Here is a 20,185-nt window from a genome sequence, read left to right on the forward strand (position 1 = left end):
CACATACCATTTCGGTAGCAAATGACGTGACAAATAACTTTAGTTTATATACATTTTGCCATGAGATGCGTATTTCAGGCGCTAGGTAGACAATTTCACGATTTTAGGCGAATTTCCGAAATTTCAAGGCCGGAGTTAGGGTTGAAGATGCAATCCGATCTCAAAACAAAAAGTTGCATTGGAATCAGGAAGTGCAAAGGCAACTTTTCCGCACTATTAGAAATCCCGAATCGAAAAAAGTCCGGAATCGACCCACTCTAGTGTATAAGTTATCGCGAGGAAACGACACACCCTAATTCCCGTCGTAATAAGAGCCTACCACTCTGCACATGTCGCTAAGTCAGCACATTTTGCGTGAGAACATTGGCCAGACATCAAAGTAAACAAACACCATGCACGAGGCGCAAGGTCAGCAAAACGTCAGCAGAGGAGCCACAACGCGATGCGGTTTGGTGGCTTGAGCTAAGTTAGGAATAATTTTAAGGGGCTCTTTATACTTGACAACTAAGCCGAGATGACGACAAATAAAATAATTTTAAAATTGAACAATACATTTTGAATAATTGGCGCCCAACGTGGGGCACGCGAGTGAAAAGTTTAATAGAAAAATATAAAGTTCTTAACTCGACTCGTGTGACTACGATAGCTGGCTCACTTAAAATCAACAACAATCAACTACTTGGACTCAACGTGGACTTTAAGAAGAGACAACCTTTGGCCCGATCAACTAACCGGAAGAACCTGAACCTAATTTTAATCTATTCAAATCCAATGGAAGGGTAAGTGAGATGCTCGTTTCCTGGAATAAATATAACAATAATTGTGAATAAAATAAAGGAAAGTGACAGAACAAAAATTAATGAGTGAAGGTCTGGAAGACCTTTTTAGAAATTTAAAGTTAGGAAGTCAGAAAGCAAATATGAACACAGAACAAATAAGCGAGTTAATTAAGGCGGAGGTTAGAAGTGCTTTGGCAGCACAAAGGTTGGAGTTCGATAGGAAGTTATTAGCAATCCAAAACCAAGTGACGGGCAGCAGGCCAAAGGTAGAAAAATATCTAAAGGTATCTGTAAATCCACTAGTGACATGTGACATAACGCTTGATGCGATCAAATCACTTCCCGAATTTCATGGTCACATAGGCACATATGTGTCATGGCGCGAGGCGGCGCATAACGCTTATGAACTGTTCAAAAGGTACGATGGCAGTGAACGACACTACCAAGCAGTTACCATTTTGAGGAACAAAATAAGAGGGGCTGCCGATGCGGTCCTCTCATCGTTTAGTACTGTGCTTAATTTCAATGCCATTATAGCACGTTTAGACTTTACGTACGCGGACAAACGTCCCGTATATCTTATAGAGCAGGAATTATCTACCTTAAGACAGGGTTCTAGGTCCTGTCTGGAATTCTACGATGAGGTAGAAAAGAAGCTAACGTTACTAGCTAATAAGACTATAATGTCTTACGAGAGTAGCGTGGCAGAAATTATAAACGAGAAATATAGGGCAGATGCCCTAAGAGTTTTCATTTCCGGCTTAAGGAAGCCCTTATGCGACATTCTTTTCGCTTCACGGCCGTCTGACCTTCCGTCTGCTCTTGCTTTAGCACAGGAGGTAGACTCAAACCATGAGCGGTATGCGTTCGCGGCCAATTTTGCTGCCAGGAACGTCGAGGGCAACCACATTAAAAAAAATAATAATATAATTTCAAGCCAGAACAACCATAGGACAAACACTTATGATCCATCCTCAGCTCATAAGAGCCCACACTACTATAGTAATAGGCAGTACAAACCCGGATATGCACCACATTTTACGGAAAATCGAAGGGTAAATAACGGACGTGACAGCGACAGACTAGTCAGAGCGGAACCAATGGACGTTGATCCATCCTCATCGAAATTTAAACACCAATCGTTTGACAGAGACCGAGGTGCCTATCAAGGAAACAGTAATAGAATGCAACAGGGGTATCAACAAAAACGTCCAGCAAATTCTGGACGTTACACAGGACCAAAGATCCAACGTGTTAATCATCTGGAGGAGGAAGTTGAGCCACAGAGTGAATCATTGTACGGTGCAGAAGCCGAACAAGCGGCGGATGACGTAAGTTTAGATCAACTTAATTTTTTAGGGGAAGGTCCCTCCTACCCTGGATTTCAAAGTCCCTAGGAGGGAAAGAAGTGAAACTCCTTATCGATACTGGTGCGTCGAGGAGTTATATGAAACCAACACCGGCTTTAAGGACACAACATTTCAGGGACACATTCTCTGTAAAATCTATTCACGGGGTTACTTCTATCATGGAAAAATGCTACATAAAAATATTTGGTGTAGTGGCAGAATTTTTCATCTTACCGGACTTAACATCATTTGATGGCGTGATTGGGCTCGACATACTAAACAGGGTCCATGCGAACATTGACCTTAAATCGAACACAATAAATCATGATTTTGGTGAGGAGGAAATCTTCTTCATTTCCAAATCTAGTACCAACAGACGTTAGGGAAGATTTTTCTAGGATGATCAAAAGGATGAATGGGGTTTTTGCTGACCCCAATGAGGCATTACCGTACAATACAAAGGTGATAGCAACAATTCGAACGGAGGACGAAACACCAGTTTACTCAAGATTATACCCGTACCCACTGAGTGTAGCGGATTTCGTGGACAAAGAAATCAAGGACTTGTTAGCAAATGGAGTTATCCGGCCATCAAGATCACCGTTTAACAACCCTATATGGGTGGTAAAGAAAAAGGGGGTAGACGAAAACGGACAGGCGAAGCAGAGATTAGTTATTGACTTTCGGAAGCTCAATGAAAAAACTATCGGTGATAAATACCCAATTCCCGACATAACAGGAATTCTTTCCAATTTGGGTGGTAGTAAATACTTCACCACTTTGGACTTAAAAGAGAACCAGAAGAAGACGTATTAAGAGAGCATATTGGGAAAAGCTGTTTTGTCTATGTAGACGATGTTATTATTTTTTCGGAAAACAAACAGCAGCACCTGAAAGATATAGAATCAATTTTAAATGAATTATTTAGGGCCAACATGAGAGTGTCGGTTGAAAAATCCAAATTTTTTAGGACTGAGGTCGAATACCTGGGGTTCTTAGTTTCACAAGGAGGAATAAAAACGTGTCCAGACAAAGTCGACACAATACGAAGTTTCTCTAAGGGGACTCAGATCATTCCTAGGTCTAGCGGGTTATTATAGATGTTTTATAAGGGATTTCGCTAGAATATCAAAACCATTGTCGAGCATCATGAGAGGCGAATACGGTCGAGTTACTGCGTCCCAATCAAAAAAAATCAGAATTGATTTGACGGATGAACAGACGTACCCACGTACCCAGATTTTAACAAACCATTCGATCTAACTACTGACGCGTCGGCTCATGCTATAGGCGCCGTCCTCTCTCAGGAGGGCAAACCGATTACCATGATTTCTCGCACTCTGTCCGGGAGCGAGGAGCATTACGCTACCAATGAAAGGGAATTGTTAGCTATTGTATGGGCATTGAAAGCTCTTAGAAACTACCTGCACGGCGTAACAAAACTTAATGTTTATACTGACCACCAGCCGCTGACCTTTGCGGTTTCGGATAGGAATCCTAATTCGAAAATTAAAAGATGGAAAGCCTTCATAGACGAATGCAACGCAAAGCTAATCTACAAACCAGGAAAGGAAAATGTGGTGGCAGACGCTCTATCTAGGCAACATATAAATGCTTTAGATAACACGAGCATCGAGACAATTCATAGCGAGGAATCATCAACCCATACAATTGAAAGATCGGAAAAACCGGTAAATTGCTTCCGCAACCAGATTATTGTGGAGGTAGGTACAGAACCTCAAAACAAAAACTTTTATAATTTTTGGAAAAAAGACAAGGCATATCATTTCTTACCGAGAAAAAAAGGATTTATTAGAACTTTTACAGGAGGCCGTAAACACAACAGCAGTAAACGCAATACACTGAGATTTGCATGCACTTGCACAGTTTCAGCACGAACTGGTCGAAATGTTTCCAACAGTTAAATTCAGACATACGGAGAAATTCGTTAACGACATTACGAATCCGAATGAGCAGCAGGAAATTATCGCTGCTGAACATAACAGAGCGCATCGAGCAGCGCAGGAGAACACAAAACAAATTCTAGAGGATTATTTCTTTCCAAAAATGGAGAAAAAAGTTAAACAGTTTGTGGGAAATTGTCGAACTTGCTCGCGGGCGAAGTATGATCGGCACCCAAAGAAACAGCTTATCGCTCAAACGCCCATACCAACATATTGTGGAGAAATTCTTCACATTGACATATTTTCTACCGGGTCCAAGTTCTTCTTGACGTGCATCGACAAGTTTTCAAAATTTGCGATAGTACAGTAGTTGAAATCAAGAACGATAGTAGATGTTAAACCAAAGCTCCTTCAGTTACTCAACATGTTTTTCGGTACTCGAATAGTTTATTGCGACAATGAGAAGTCGCTGAATTCACACAGCATCAAAGCTACATTAAAGAATCACTTCAATATCGACATTGCGAATGCTTCACCACTACATAGTACATCAAATGGTCAGGTGGAGCGATTCCATAGCACACTAATGGAAATAGCACGATGCCTTAAACTTGACAAAAATCTTGATGATGTTGAGGAAATTGTCCTTTTAGCTAAGATTGAGTATAACAGGTCCATTCACACAGTAACGGGGATGAAGCCCCCTTACCGTATTTCGTTCAATTAGAGATGACAACCAAATACCATGCCGCTTAAGAAACGCACAGGAAAGAGAACTAACAACTCATAATAAGAACAGGCAGGATAGGGAGTTCCCTGTTGGAGAAAAAGTACTTGTTAAAAATAACAGGAGACTAGGCAATAAGCTTACGCCTCTTTATACTGAGGAAGAGGTGGAAAAAGACTTGGGTACAACAGTTTTAATAAAAGGGAGAAGGGTCCATAAAGACAACCTTCGTTAAACTTAATCTAGAACCTAGGTGTTTCTAATGATAAACAATTAACAAAAAAGTTTCATATATGTTTTTAGGATTTTCATAATTTTAGCCATATCAATATCGGCAACGACAGGAAGGTTAATCGACTATACCAATGCAAGGTACATTCCGGTGGTCGGTGAGGACCTTGTAATTTGGGAGAATTCAGGACACATCAAGCATGTTACCAACTTGACACTTTACGAATTACTGAGAGACGAGACAATTAATGCCACAGACCACTTTCCTCAGTCACATATGAGGAAGTTACTAGACGCGGACATAAACCAGATAAGTCGACTGATACAAATGATAAACGCTCACCACAGACAGGCGAGAAGCCTGAATGCCCTAGGGACAGTCCTGAAATACATTACTGGAACTCCTGACCATGACGACTTCAATAGATTAATGAACACAGAAGAACAGCTAATTAACTCGCAGGACAGACAGTTTACCATAAACACCCAGGTACAGAAAGAAATCAATAACCTTACCATTACAGTAAATAAAATCCTGAAATTAACAAAAGAAAGAGAAATAAACACCGGTCACCTTTATGACATACTTCTGGCTAGAAACAGAGCAATTATTACAGAATTAAATAACATTATAACAGCTGTCACTTTCGCCAAAATTGAGGTCTTAAGTCCCATTCTCTTAGACAGTAACGAAATAAATTTCATAACAGGAGACGAGCACTTCACTGACCTTACCGTGGCCGATGTTATGGCAGTGGCTAGAATTAAGATATTACAGTATAATAACATAATTTACTTTTTAATAAATCAATCCATTATGGCCACGTTACAGGTTTCTCAGCCTTTGGTGTCTTATTAATCATGGCATTCACTGTTTACGTCCTTCTCAGGATAAGGAGGACCAAGAGAGAGATTATCATAGCCAAATCCGTTGAAACTGCAATTAAAACCGCTTCTTTGAGGACCGAGGACGTTCCCCATTTAGAAGGGGAGGAGTTATCGCGAGGAAACAACACACCCTAATTCCCGTCGTAATAAGAGCCTACCACTCTGCACATGTCGCTAAGTCAGCACATTTTGCGTGAGAACATTGGCCAGACATCAAAGTAAACAAACACCATGCACGAGGCGCAAGGTCAGCAAAACGTCAGCAGAGGAGCCACAACGCGATGCGGTTTGGTGGCTTGAGCTAAGATAGGAATAATTTTAAGGGGCACTTTATACTTGACAACTAAGCCGAGATGACGGCAAATAAAATAATTTTAAAATTGAACAATACATTTTGAATAATTTATATACCTCGCGACACCGACAATATTTCTTACATAGAAATTCGAGGAATACATAGCAATTGTTTTTCTTGTCAAACAAACGGTTGGGTTTGAAAAAAATTTATAAGTAAGCGTAAGCGGTTCTTTTGGATTGTGGCAATAGAGGGTACCGCTGGTATATTTGCTGTTCAGATCGAAAATGAATGTCCTTACATATTCCTGGTCACATATTCTTTCATAGCTGATGAATTTCCTGAGTTACCCATCTCACTTCGCAATGGAACACTGCCAGAGTCCTTTTTCCTTCTTTTGTTTGAGACAAAGGTCTCTGATCCGTAAAAGTATAATCGAGATTATTATGGAATAGAAGTTGAATTTGGTGTTGCGGTTTATTAAAACATCAGCCGCGTGTCCAGGCACGATTTCCCCATGATCTTTTCTGATTTCTATTGCCCGTGAAGTCTGGCAACACTTTGAAAATATCCAAATTAATCTGCATTTCGTTGCTCATGTTTGGTTTACAGTCCTCGTGCTGCTCAGTAATTGTCACGTGCGATGGCAGACTATTATCCAGTGTAGCCGTTCTTTGTTGATTCTCAGTTATAGATGAAGCTAAAACATCAATTTGAGTCCTGAAGCTTGCATTCTCTTGTTGAATAAGGGACGTCGCAAATTGTGTTTCCAATTTTCAGGAAATTTTTGTTTTTCTCTTCTTCAGGAGCGTGGGTTTTTGTTTTATCCTTATGTTAGGATATAGCGAAAGATTTGTGGTCCTTTGCGCGTTAGCCACGGCGAATATCGCATTCGATGGAACGATGAGCTGTAAGAGATATACGACGACATTGACATTGTTCAACGAATTAAAGGACAGCGACTGACGACTTGCGACCGGCTTTGAAGGTATTCGATTCAATAGCCGCCGGTGGAAACAGAAGATAAGGAAGGCCGCTTCGTTGGATAGATCAGGTGGGTGTACTTGGATCTCGAATTGACGCCAAATAGTGAAAAGAAAACGACTTGCGCGCTGTTGTTAACCCGGTTATAAGTATATACCAGTAAAGAAGAATAAAAAAATTAAAATAATAAAGGACTTTATAAAATTGTTGTATTTGAAACTTCATTCGATGACTTTAAAGCAATCATAATAAATTTGTCTTTACATTTGTGAAATTTTTTATATACATTTTTATAATAGCTGTACTAAAATCGTAACATAAAATCTTTGGTTTGGATACCTCAAAAGGGAAACCGAGGGAAGCAATGCGACATTTTCGGATTTAAAATACTTATGTCCCGTCAAGAAGGATGGACGCTAGAACTACATTCTTCAAATAAAAAGGCTGTGACCCGAGACTTAACCCGACACCAAGAAGAAGTCTGATTTCAGCAGTAAAAGTTGTTCCAGATAAATCTAGAACCTAGAAGCAAAGTCGCCTCTGCCGAGCTCTTTCTCAATTTATAGATGATCGGCAATGATGTGGCTTTAGTTTAAGAATCAAGAATAGCCTCGAGAAACGTATTATCTGACTCTACTCCTTGCTTTCTGCTACATGTCCCACGATGATGAAGCGACACTAGCAAATCTCCGGAAATTGGTAGATGCGGCTGATGCACTAACCTCAAATTAACGATAGGTGTGACTCATTACTAAATGTAATACTTATAAGAAATCTAGCTATAGCTAACTGGGGAGAGGGACCAAGTTACACAATAGTATTTCTGTCTTGCTTATTGTCTGGCTGTTATTTGCAATAGAACACCTCATACCGCACACCCACTAGCATCCGTATCCAAAATAAACGCTGATCCTGGGTCCGGGTAGTGCGCAAGCGTTTCTTAAGAGTTTGGATAGACGCTTCCTTTTTTTATTCCATTTAAGAACTTATGAATTTTTTTCAGTTCATGGAGGCTACTGGCTACGATGACAATTAAACACAATCCAAGGAAACTCCGCTATCCTTGTACATATGAATATCTTTTCATTAGCTGTTCAAATTCCCTCCGTTGTCACTTTGTGTAGCAAGCAGTAAATGTAATACTTATAAGAAATCTAGCTATAGCTAACTGGGGAGAGGGACCAAGTTACACAATAGTATTTCTGTCTTGCTTATTGTCTGGCTGTTATTTGCAATAGAACACCTCATACCGCACACCCACTAGCATCCGTATCCAAAATAAACGCTGATCCTGGGTCCGGGTAGTGCGCAAGCGTTTCTTAAGAGTTTGGATAGACGCTTCCTTTTTTTATTCCATTTAAGAATTGAATTTTTTTCAGTTCATGGAGGCTACTGGCTACGATGACAATTAAACACAATCCAAGGAAACTCCGCTATCCTTGTACATATGAATATCTTTTCATTAGCTGTTCAAATTCCCTCCGTTGTCACTTTGTGTAGCAAGCAGCTTACTTCTTTTTTAAAACAGAAACACACTCACTAGCTCGGATTTAAACCAGCGCCAGCTTTTCGTTGGAAAACCTCTCGCAGCTTTTACCTAACGTGATAATATCGTCGAGGTGTCCGAAAATTATCTGCCAGTGCAATCATTTCAATGGTACCAGGTCAGAAGTCTCTCAAAGGTCGTTATAGAACATCTCCAACAAAGCGTTGCCTTCTTCGTTGGGCTCCACTTGCCAATAACCATTTTTCAAATCAAGAGGTAAAAACTATTTTGTACCCGATAATGATTTCAACGTCTCATAGAATCTAGTTATCCACTACAACAGTTTTTCTTCGTCACATCACTAAATTTCCGATATCGTTATTGGAAAGGCAGCCGCAGGCAGAGAATTGGCAACATGAGGTTATGTTATTACATATTACTTTTCCAAGGACTTGAGTATCTTCTTCTTTATTAACCAGATAAGATCGGATAATGGAATCCATTAAAGATAACGTTACTCGCATTCCTGCTTATTTGTGAAACGCAAACGCACAACCCTGTGGAGGGGTTGTTTCGCCGTATCACTTTAGCTCGCCTTCAAACGGATGTTTTTTGGCTATCAAGAGGATACTTGGTCTAAGATCGGAAGTCGTGAGCTGCTTGAGCCATATGTAAAAGAATCATTTCTGACCACTCCAAGAGAATGGCGCTCAAAGAACTTTCCATGCTTGCTTCTACACATGTGATAGACGGAAGACACGTCTTCAGTGGTTAAGACGTGCGTACGCTCTAAGGTCCTGACATTGACTCGGACGACTATCTTGTTGCAGCCAAGATACCCACCCGCCTATGTGCAGCAAGAAACGCACGTTAACAAACAACACTAAATAGTTACACATTTACACCGCATACAACTATTTTGTTATTGTGTAATAATTGAATTTTATAAAAACCTCAATTACGATTTAAAACATTCTGGGCACTTTTTATGATTGGGTAAATGTATAAAAACTGTTTAGTAATGCGTTAGTGAATATTGTTGAAAGATATAAGTGTAAAATTCTTAATATATTGAAAATATACACTAGGGAGCCTCAAAAAAATTTTTGAATTTTTTTTTCAACTCTTACCCCCTCAAATGTTAGTGGTCGACAAACAAAAAATCCTCCCTCAATACAGGCGCTGTAGCTTAACTCTAAGGGGTCGCTATTTTTTTTTAGGTTCCCATACATTTTACATAGGAATTTTCGTTTTTTCATTCAAACTAAAATTTCTCCAACTAATTTTCGTTTCTCAAAAATAACCTTCATATATTCAGAAAGTTCACTTTTCAAACTTAAATTTTACCAAGTCTATTGAGGCAAAATTTCAATTTCATTGGCGCTGTGATCTGAAGGTACAGTTGGAAAGGTATAGGGTTATAGCTATCGCAAACGCTTAGCTTACGGGATATATTCGACTTTAAAGTTCAAAAATTCTAAGAAACTCAATATGTCAACAAGCTATTTCTCTACATTTAACACACTTTACGCACATTTTTCACTTCAAATTTTTAAATTAAACTGTAAAAGTTTAACCGAATTCACATTTTACACTTTTTGCAGTTTTTTTAAGCAACAAATCTATATTTTAAAAATTACTTTTTGAACTCGTAGTGGACATCAGTTATGTGCTAACAATTATGAGAAAATGGAGCGCTGCCATATGATAATAAGTCATTTCCTCTTTCTTTATTTAGCAACATTAGTTTTAATAAAAACAAAAGATTATATTTCAAATTAGAGAAAGTAAACACTTTTTTCGATTTAAATTTAATAAATAAATAAAATTATATATAAAAATATAATCAGGGATGTTGTGGAATCTGATAGTTGTCGGAATCAGAATGGAAACCGATCAAAAAAGTAGTAGGTGTCATGAATTCAGATATTATTGGTTTGATATTCGAAAGAGAATTTGTATCGGTTTTGGGTGTCACAGAAACCAATTTTATCGGTTTTGCTATCAGAAACAAAGCAAGAAGATAGTCGCTCACAGATTTGAAATATAAGTTAAGAAATCAAGTTATTTTATTATTATGAATTAATTTATCTTTATTTCTATCCGGATATTTAAAGTTTTACAAAACGTAATAAAAGTAATTTAACACCCAAATGCGTCTTTATTCATTCAATACATGTTATCTTTTTAAATCTTTTTTTAATTCGGAACCCATTGAAAACTTTAATAAGATTGCTTCCTAATATATTCATTTGCAAGTTTTATCACATTAGTAAACAGCTGATTCGAAAATTGGTTTTGCGTTTGTTGGAAAAGACGAAAATTCAAACAGCTTCTGTGACAACATTGAAAATCAGAATTGGTTTGCAATTATGACAGCTAAGCAATTCCGTCTTGGATTCCACAATACCCCTGAATATAATAATATTACATATTAAAATACATAGGACCAACGCAGAAAGGAGAACTACGCGAAAGTACTTCAGTCATTCTGGGTATTGGCTCGGCCAGGGTTATTTTTTTGGAGCGCGACCAGAGGCCGCCAGCGCAGAAAAGAGTACTACGCAAGAGTACTTCAGTCACCACGGGTATAAAATTGTTATATATCAAAATGTTATATTACATTGATATAAATTTAATAATATTATTATAAAATTTTCCTTATGTCTGTTTATTATACATATATAAATCATATGTTTTTCATAAATATGGAAAAAGTGTTGACAACTCAATTATAGTTGAAAAAGTTGTAAAGAATTTCTTAATAGTTAATAATTCAAAAATAATCAAGCCAAAGTAAAAGCAAAGAAATCGCTGTCGCTGAAAAATCCTTACTTTTTTTTAAGATATGGCAACACTGGTTTTCCTCATAACTGTAAACACTCTAAAATTTTAGCCATAAGTCTGCTAAGTGATTTTTTAGTTAATAACTGCGCGATTCTGTACTTTGATACAGTCTCAAGTCTCTAAATTTGAGATTTTACGTTAGAGACAATTTGAGGGACTTGAGGCGATTTTGCTATTCTATAAGTGACAGTCACAAAATCTATTACATGTTATTATTGAAAGATGTTTTTACACTTTAATGAAAATAAATATGTCGATAACAAAATTAAATTCTCTATAACATAGTCAAAAAACATAATTATCAATAAAAATAATAATTTCATAATATTACGAAATTTATGTAAAATTGATTTATTTTTAACATTTTCGGGTCGGCTTTAGTATACCATCCCACGATTTCAGGGTTAAAAGTGGTATGGTTGGATAGAGCTGATGCTCCAGATTAAGAATATATATAATTATTGCCGCCGCAAACTTATAGTTTTCGAGATATTTGCATTTAAAGTTGAAAATTTTGCAAATTTAATTTCGCAATTTCTCGACTTATGGTTAGTTTTTCTTCCGTATTATGCACTTTTATACACTTACAATTCACTACAATATTTCTACACATTTATTTTTTATTAATATTTTAGATGTTTTGCTTAAAATAAGCATTTTATATTTTACATAAATATTATTACACGCACAATAACAATAAGTGTTCCGTGTTGTCAAATAATAAGTATTGCCATATCTACACATTTATCAAACGAATAAAAAATAGGTTTATACGCCAAATACATAAATCATTATCCTTTTTCTTGCTATATCATGAGTACTAATCAAAAAAGAAGTTTTACTCGAAAAAAAAACCCTGACACACCCTGGTGTTGGCATACCCCGGTGTTGGATCGGCCAGGGTTATTTTTTTGAAGCGCGGCCGAAGGCCGCCAACGCAAAAGGAAGTTTTACTCGATAAAAAACCTGACACACCCTGGTGTTGGCACACCCCGGTGTTGGATGGGCTAGGGTTATTTTTTTGAAGCGCAATGCAAAGGAGTTTCAATCGTAAAAACCTGACACACCCAGGTGTTGGTCGCCCAGGATAATTTTTTTCATGCATTTGAGATTTTTTTATTTATTTTTATTGTTTTCAATCATTTGTGATATAGTAACACTTATTATTTGACAACACGGAACACTTATTGTTATTGTGCGTGAAGTAATATTTATGTAAAATATAAAATGCTTATTTTAAGCAAATATCTAAAATATTAATAAAAAATAAGTATGTACAAATATTCTAGTGAATTGTAAGTGTATAAAAAGTGCATAATACGGAAGAAAAACTAACCATAAGTCGAGAAATTTCAAAATTAAATTTGCAAAATTTTCAACTTTAAATGCAAATATCTCGAAAACTATAAGTTTGCGGCGGCAATAATTATATATATTCTTAATCTGGAGCATCAGCACTATCCAACCATACCACTTTTAACCCTGAAATCGTGGGATGGTATACTAAAGTTTCCCCACATTTTCCTCTTTGAGTTGCTTACAAAATATAAAAAACGACAATCGATTAATATCTATGATGATCTCTATTCAGTATATTTAAAATGGCAGCAAGAGTTTTTTTTAGTTTGTGACCTACTCACTATCAGGTCTCAAATTTGAGTCAATATTTTGAGACTAACGCTAGAGACTGTTTAGTGAATAGTAAGAGTCACAAATTGAGACTTTACCTCAATATTTCTCAAATAGAGACTAGAGACTGGTTACAGAATGCCGCTATAAATGTAGCTAAAAATAACAATATAAAAGTGAAATGTGAACTTATTTCAATGTTTAAATTGTATATTTCAATATACAAAGAGAAAATTGCGAAAAATTTAGTTAAACATTGTGAAAAAGCATGTGTTATTTACATAACAATTGAATTTTTAAACGGGAATATTTCAAAAAATATAAGTATTAGGAAATATTCCTCTTCTGGATAAGCTCCTCTATCAGCACATAACCCATTTACATATACCGAAATTCATTTTCAGTCCCCGACCGCCAAAGTAATCTGATTTATTAATGTATCAATATGGTTAAAATATAATTCATAGTTGTCCCTAAGAGCTGCATTCCTATAAGTTGATAATTGGCAAAAAAATGTTGTTAATCAATGGTAATTTCACGACGAACGACCAAATGAAGTGATGTTTACTAAACATAACGATTACGTCTGGGATAAAGGCATGCCCAACTTATTCCAGTGTGAGAGCGCCTCAAAATAAGTGTTTTTTATTACATTTTCTATTGTATCCAGATCGAACAAAATAAGAATTTTTGGGCATTTAAATTAAAACCCCCAACATTTATTACGATTAACAATTAATTATATATTGGACTTTTAATATATGATAAAACTATTTAAATCTTATGTTATGATTTTATGGTATATTAAAACAAGTGATTTTGAACTTTCAATACTAAATAGAGTGAATTAAGCCTGTTAGCTCACAATTAATAAATGTTTTTACTCATTGGTAATTGAAAATTCATATTACCATGCATCACATTACAAAAAGTGCATGGAATATATTTAAATTTCGCATTTTCTTTAGTTTTCATTGTTTTGCATTTTTTATTAGCGATCTTGAACGGCGGCAACAAATCACTCCGTTCACATAACCAAAACAAATAATTTGAGTTAATGGTTGTGAAAAGGTGAAAATTCATTAAAATGAACATCACTTTTGATTTATATTGCGATGACAAAAATGTTAGGGGAGAAACTGTTGCGGTGCGCATAGAAAAAGCCTTCGTGGTACTTTCTAACACCAAGTAAGCCAAAGTTTTATTGGCGATAAAATGGCTTTTAAATAATGTTTGTTGCAGATTCATAAGTTTTTAATTTTGAGTATGGAACTCTTTTATTTTTTCTTTTACTCAATGAGGTAAAGGAACTACACAACCTCAGTTTTTTTTCTGACGGTAGTCATCAAAAATGAAGTTAAAATAGTTCCAACTTTGGTCTGGCGCAGACTACTATATCTTCAGTTGTCATATTATGAAATAATCATTAGTTTTTAGTATACTATATGTTTGTCTTCCTGAAGTACATAAAGTGCATTCGGTGATTTTTACGATGAGTGAAATTATTCAACGAAACAATTTCAATAAATTTTGTGTGCAGAATCAAATTTCTTGTGCCGAAACGTTCAGAATTTTGGAAAAAGCCCTCGGTTATAATTGTATTGTCGCAAGTGTTTTTGTTTGGTACAAATTATTTAAAGAGGGTCGAGTACGTGTTAACCACGAACCATGTCCAATATGTATGGCCATCAACATCACCTGATGATCAACACGTCAATAAAATAAAGGAATTGATGTTTGCGAATCAATGATTAAAATTCAGAGATCTTACTGGCATCGTTGGAATATCGGAGGACCTAGTGAAAACCATTTTGAAAGATCATTTGGGTCTAAGGAAAGGGAAAACATGATTGGTTCCAAAATCATAAAATTTTTTCGAAAAACAGCGTCGTGTTAGCGTCTGTGAAACAATGCTTTCCGACTACCAGGATATAATGAAACGTATAATTACTGGCCTTAAGTCTTGGATCTATGCTTACGACCCGGGAACGGGTGATCAAGCTGACAATTTGTTTATAGTTTTCTTCGATTATCTATCTACCGCATTTAAGGTTGTTTAGGTGGAAATTTAATTAAAACTGTTGAGGATTGGAAAAAACGTTGGTACAAGTGTATTCAACACCAAATAAAACAATTAGTGTTTACCCTTTCCATATGTTTTAATAATTTTTTTTGTCTGATATCAGTAAAAAAAAGTTAACAATTTAAATTAGGTCAATAGGTTAGCACATATCAACTTTTTTTTATATTGTTGACCGTTTTTAGCCAATAACATATTTTTAAACTTACATATGTAATTAGTAATTTAAATGTTTTTATTTTATGTTAATAATGAGTCGATCCCGCTTTGTTGAGAATGATCTCAAAGATCCGATTGACTAATTCATGAAAATTGATGATCAACCATACGATCAACTAATTCAACCATCGCCACATATTTCTAATACATTTATGTCCGTAAAGTAACGTTGAAACTGCATTAAATATCGTTTTATTCTTCAATCCAAGGCTTAAACACGCGGGCACTCTATCAAAGTTCGAAAAGTTTTAAATGGAGAAAAGTAGTTTTCAGTACAGGTGCATTCTTATTACTTTTGAAAAATTGCAGCTCACACATATTATATAAAAGATGGCAAAGTCATACCGTTAGCACTTGTGAAGCCGTTCCAACTGATGTTGCTCCTTCAGAAAAAGATAATAGTAATATTATCCTTTGGCCCTCATTATTTTTTCATCTAAAAAGACAATATAGCGCCAATCAGACTTTAAAGCCATGCCATCGTGCTCTTTCGGGGAACCTTATATGGTGTTTATTTCTTTTGTTTTAATAGTTTCAATAGCACACTTTGAAGAGTTGCGTGAGATTGCTCTTTTGTTAACATCGGAAATCAGTTTATTGAAATCCGCCTTCATTATTTCGCCCGTACTCGTGACTTATTAAGAAAGAAATTGCATATAACTCTTCGACTTCTGCCAGTTTTCTGATATTTCAATTATTGGAAGCAGTAAATTTTTATTTATAAGCTTCGATTATTGCTTTCCATACTAAAAAAATAGAGCACTTAGCAATATCATAATATTTGGTGAAAGTACGTATTCAGTCTCCGAAGAGAAATGCAATCAAATTGCACGTGTTAACCAGGTGATGCAAAAATAAAACATTATTAATGATTAAAAAGAATATAATAGTAAAAACCATGTAATGGAACATTATTATCGCATGTTCTCTTTATCAGTGATTGAAAGATGAGAAAATCACAAAACAATAAAGCAAGTTGACAACAAAAATGCTAGAAGCAATTCTCTTAGACTGATAAAGGTGTACTAAGTTGGCGATACACAGTGTATATTAAAACTTTGGATCCAAAGATTCCATGCATTTTCATTCTGATTAACAATAATTAATTATGTACTAAATCTTATATATTTTGCTTTTACTCTTGATTTTATAAAACACTTTTGGTCACGCTATTTTAAATTGTCAATTGACATAATCTTCCATATACATTTACTTATATTTTTGATTTTTTGGTCGGAAACAGTGATTCGCCTTCTTTTATATTTCCTTTGCTCAATTCCATATTTTTTAAAACATTTTCATTTGTTGAATGAGTAGTCATACTTTTAATGTTTCCAGGGGTTCTACTCAGTTTTGGGGACGGTACAGGCACCCATACATTATTCAATCGCTGAAAGTTTGTACGAAATTTATTATGCCCGTACTGAGCTACATCTTCCCATTCCACAACTGGATAAACACAAGCATCGTTATTTTCAAATATATCCGACCACTCAGCTTGCGTTTTTTTTTTAAATGCTTGTTTTACTAAATCTATAGTAATATCTTTTTCATATTGATTTTCAGGAAATTGACAGAGTTCAGGCAATTCTAAATTACTTTTAAAAAATTCGAAGAACTTTGGTTCCAAAGCTCCTACTGTCATATATTTCCCATCCTTCGTTTCGTATAAATCATAAAAATAAGCACCTCCATCCAACATGCTTTGACCTGATTGACTCTTCCATATGGGAAGCGAACGGGACAAAAATAACCAAGAGGATAAATAAGCAACTCCTTCACACATTGAAGCATCAATTATTTGTCCGCAACCAGAGCGATGGCGTTCTAAAAGCGCTAAACAAATTCCCATTGCACATAGTAAGCCTCCACCAGCAAAATCTGCCAAGATATTTAAAGGTGGAGTTGGTCTATTATTATGAGAACGCAACATAGATAAAACACCAGAAATCGCAAGGTAGTTAATGTCATGCCCTGCTCGTTTTGCTAAGGGGCCATATTGGCCAAAACCTGTTAAACGAGCGTATATTAACCTAGGATTTTCCTTGCACAAAACATGGGGACCAAGGCCAACACTCTCTAATACACCAGGTCTAAATGGGTCAATCAGTACATCATGAACTTGAACAAGTTTTCGTGCTAGTTTCCGCCCTTCGGATGTTTTCAAATTAATATTTAGAGTCGTCTTTCCATGTGTCATTACATCGAAGTTATTTTCCCAAACCTGAAATAACATTATATAAGTTTAAGATATGTACAAGTATATCACAATAAATATTGTTTTAAGATAATTTATTAAATAGAACAATATGGCAATACTATGCATACATTATTGTTAAGGCAACCCTTATACATTTTTAACTCAAAATTTAAATACTGAAAATCTAACACCTTTACGGCGGAAGTGTAGTTGTCAATTACTAACCACAATCATAATTAGTAGAATTGTTCAAGACGAGTTGCTTACAACATTATGTATGTGAGTTTTGGAGTTTGAATACATTAAATATATTTATATTATATATCGGGTGATTTTTTAAGAGCTTGATAACTTTTTTTTAAAAAAAAACGCATAAAATTTGCAAAATCTCATCGGTTCTTTATTTGAAACGTTAGATTGGTTCATGACATTTACTTTTTGAAGATAATTTCATTTAAATGTTGACCGCGGCTGCGTCTTAGGTGGTCCATTCGGAAAGTCCAATTTTGGGCAACTTTTTCGAGCATTTCGGCCGGAATAGCCCGAATTTCTTCGGAAATGTTGTCTTCCAAAGCTGGAATAGTTGCTGGCTTATTTCTGTAGACTTTAGACTTGACGTAGCCCCACAAAAAATAGTCTAAAGGCGTTAAATCGCATGATCTTGGTGGTCAACTGCCCATGCATCCCGAAAAATGCACTGTTTGGTGTGGTTTGTACGCTGGTGGAATCATTGGACCGTATTTTTTCAAAGATGCTGTTGGACGCAACGTTACGGTGAATGGCGATCGCTATCGTTCGATGCTAACAAACTTTTTGTTGCCAAAAATGGAAGAACTGAACTTGGTTGACATGTGGTTTCAACAAGATGGCGCTACATGCCACACAGCTCGCGATTCTATGGCCATTTTGAGGGAAAACTTCGGAGAACAATTCATCTCAAGAAATGGACCCGTAAGTTGGCCACCAAGATCATGCGATTTAACGCCTTTAGACTATTTTTTGTGGGGCTACGTCAAGTCTAAAGTCTACAGAAATAAGCCAGCAACTATTCCAGCTTTGGAAGACAACATTTCCGAAGAAATTCGGGCTATTCCGGCCGAAATGCTCGAAAAAGTTGCCCAAAATTGGACTTTCCGAATGGACCACCTAAGACGCAGCCGCGGTCAACATTTAAATGAAATTATCTTCAAAAAGTAAATGTCATGAACCAATCTAACGTTTCAAATAAAGAACCGATGATATTTTGCAAATTTTATGCGTTTTTTTTTAAAAAAAAAGTTATCAAGCTCTTAAAAAATCACCCGATACATACATAAATGCTTTTCTTTATTGTATGATTTAGGAATGATTCCGATTCCATAATTTACAAAAATGCATCTCCAAAAAAATTATTGCTATTTAAATACTCTATGAATATCTACTTTACTACTGATATGTACTTCCTTTAAGTCCCTAAGAGATACATTCTTATAAGTTATAATTAGCAAAAAATGTTTTCAAATCCTTCAAAGTTGCTAAATCACATAACTACATATGTGACCTGGTCTACGGAAAGGGGGCTTAGGTGTCAAAAAAATCAATTTTCACTTTTTAGTTGATTCGGATGGAAGATGAGATGCTTTTGTTTTGCTTTTTTTTCTTTTTTAGTAGGAGCTTTTGCGATTCCCAAAATCGCCATGTAAAGTACTTATAGGTGAATTGGTGCCGCATGATGTGCAGAAGTCGAATATATCTTTTGATCTGCGTTTCCTGGCGTGTTTGTATTTTTACGGGCATGGCTCTTACCAAAAATGCGTTGGTAATAGTTATATGCCTTCTATGAGCCAGTCCTCTGGGTCAAGAGCTCTGCACTTTATTTCGAAATTAATTATGGATGTTAAGGGCAGTGAAATTTATTTCCCTTCAAGCGCACAGGATGTTTCAGATACAAAGAAGGGGTAAGATAAATAAATAAAAATAAATATAAAAAAATAAATAAATTTTCTCTTAAAGATTTTACACGAAATTTGGGATCAAGGGCACAATCGGCGCAATCGATTGTACCCATATTGGGATTGTTTCACCCTCAAGCACAGACGCATACATACATATCTGTATTATCCATTTGTGTTTTTGTTTGTTTATTTTAATTAAAACAGCTGTTTGACAGCAAAAAGCTTTTTACCTCACGTGGTGAGTTTTTTAAGCTTTTTTCTTATGAGGTTTGAGCAAGAATAGCCTCACAAAATATGCCTCACAACAAACCTCTCAAATTTTTCCTCTCAACTCAGTTGAGAGGTTTTTTCAGAATAGGACTGTTAGAAAATGAAAATTTGACAGATAATTAAAAAGCTGACATTAAAAGAAACACCATAACTATTCACTTCAGTTCTTGCATGTGAAAGAGTGAAAATTCATTAAAGGGGTCATTAAAATGATCTAAATTGCCTCGAAATGTGAACACGGATATTAAATTTAATTTCAAGCAAAAAAAAAAGAAATGCAAATTGTTTCATTTAAGAAATTACTCAGAATATAATGCCCAGTGTTAGTGTTGATTTACTAATATAATGCGTAGTGTTACCCTG

The 20,185-nt window shown here is 35.9% G+C and overlaps 1 protein-coding gene across 3 annotated transcripts in view; it reads right to left on the reverse strand.

Moving 5' to 3' along the window:
- Nucleotides 1–20,185, reverse strand: part of LOC126765067 (alpha-methylacyl-CoA racemase) — a 129,729-nt gene that overhangs the window by 44,980 nt on the left and 64,564 nt on the right. For 2 of the 3 annotated variants that reach the window (XM_050482675.1, XM_050482676.1), the window contains one exon: nucleotides 15,260–17,642. The exons of the other annotated variant lie outside the window; for it this stretch is intronic. In XM_050482675.1, coding sequence (XP_050338632.1) covers nucleotides 16,632–17,642 — 1,011 coding nt within the window. In that variant the 3' untranslated portion in view covers nucleotides 15,260–16,631. Of the gene's footprint in view, nucleotides 1–15,259; nucleotides 17,643–20,185 lie in introns of those variants that run through there. 3 annotated transcript variants of the gene reach the window in all.

Source organism: Bactrocera neohumeralis, unplaced genomic scaffold (genome assembly GCF_024586455.1).
Source record: "Bactrocera neohumeralis isolate Rockhampton unplaced genomic scaffold, APGP_CSIRO_Bneo_wtdbg2-racon-allhic-juicebox.fasta_v2 cluster10, whole genome shotgun sequence".
NCBI lineage: Eukaryota > Metazoa > Arthropoda > Insecta > Diptera > Tephritidae > Bactrocera > Bactrocera neohumeralis.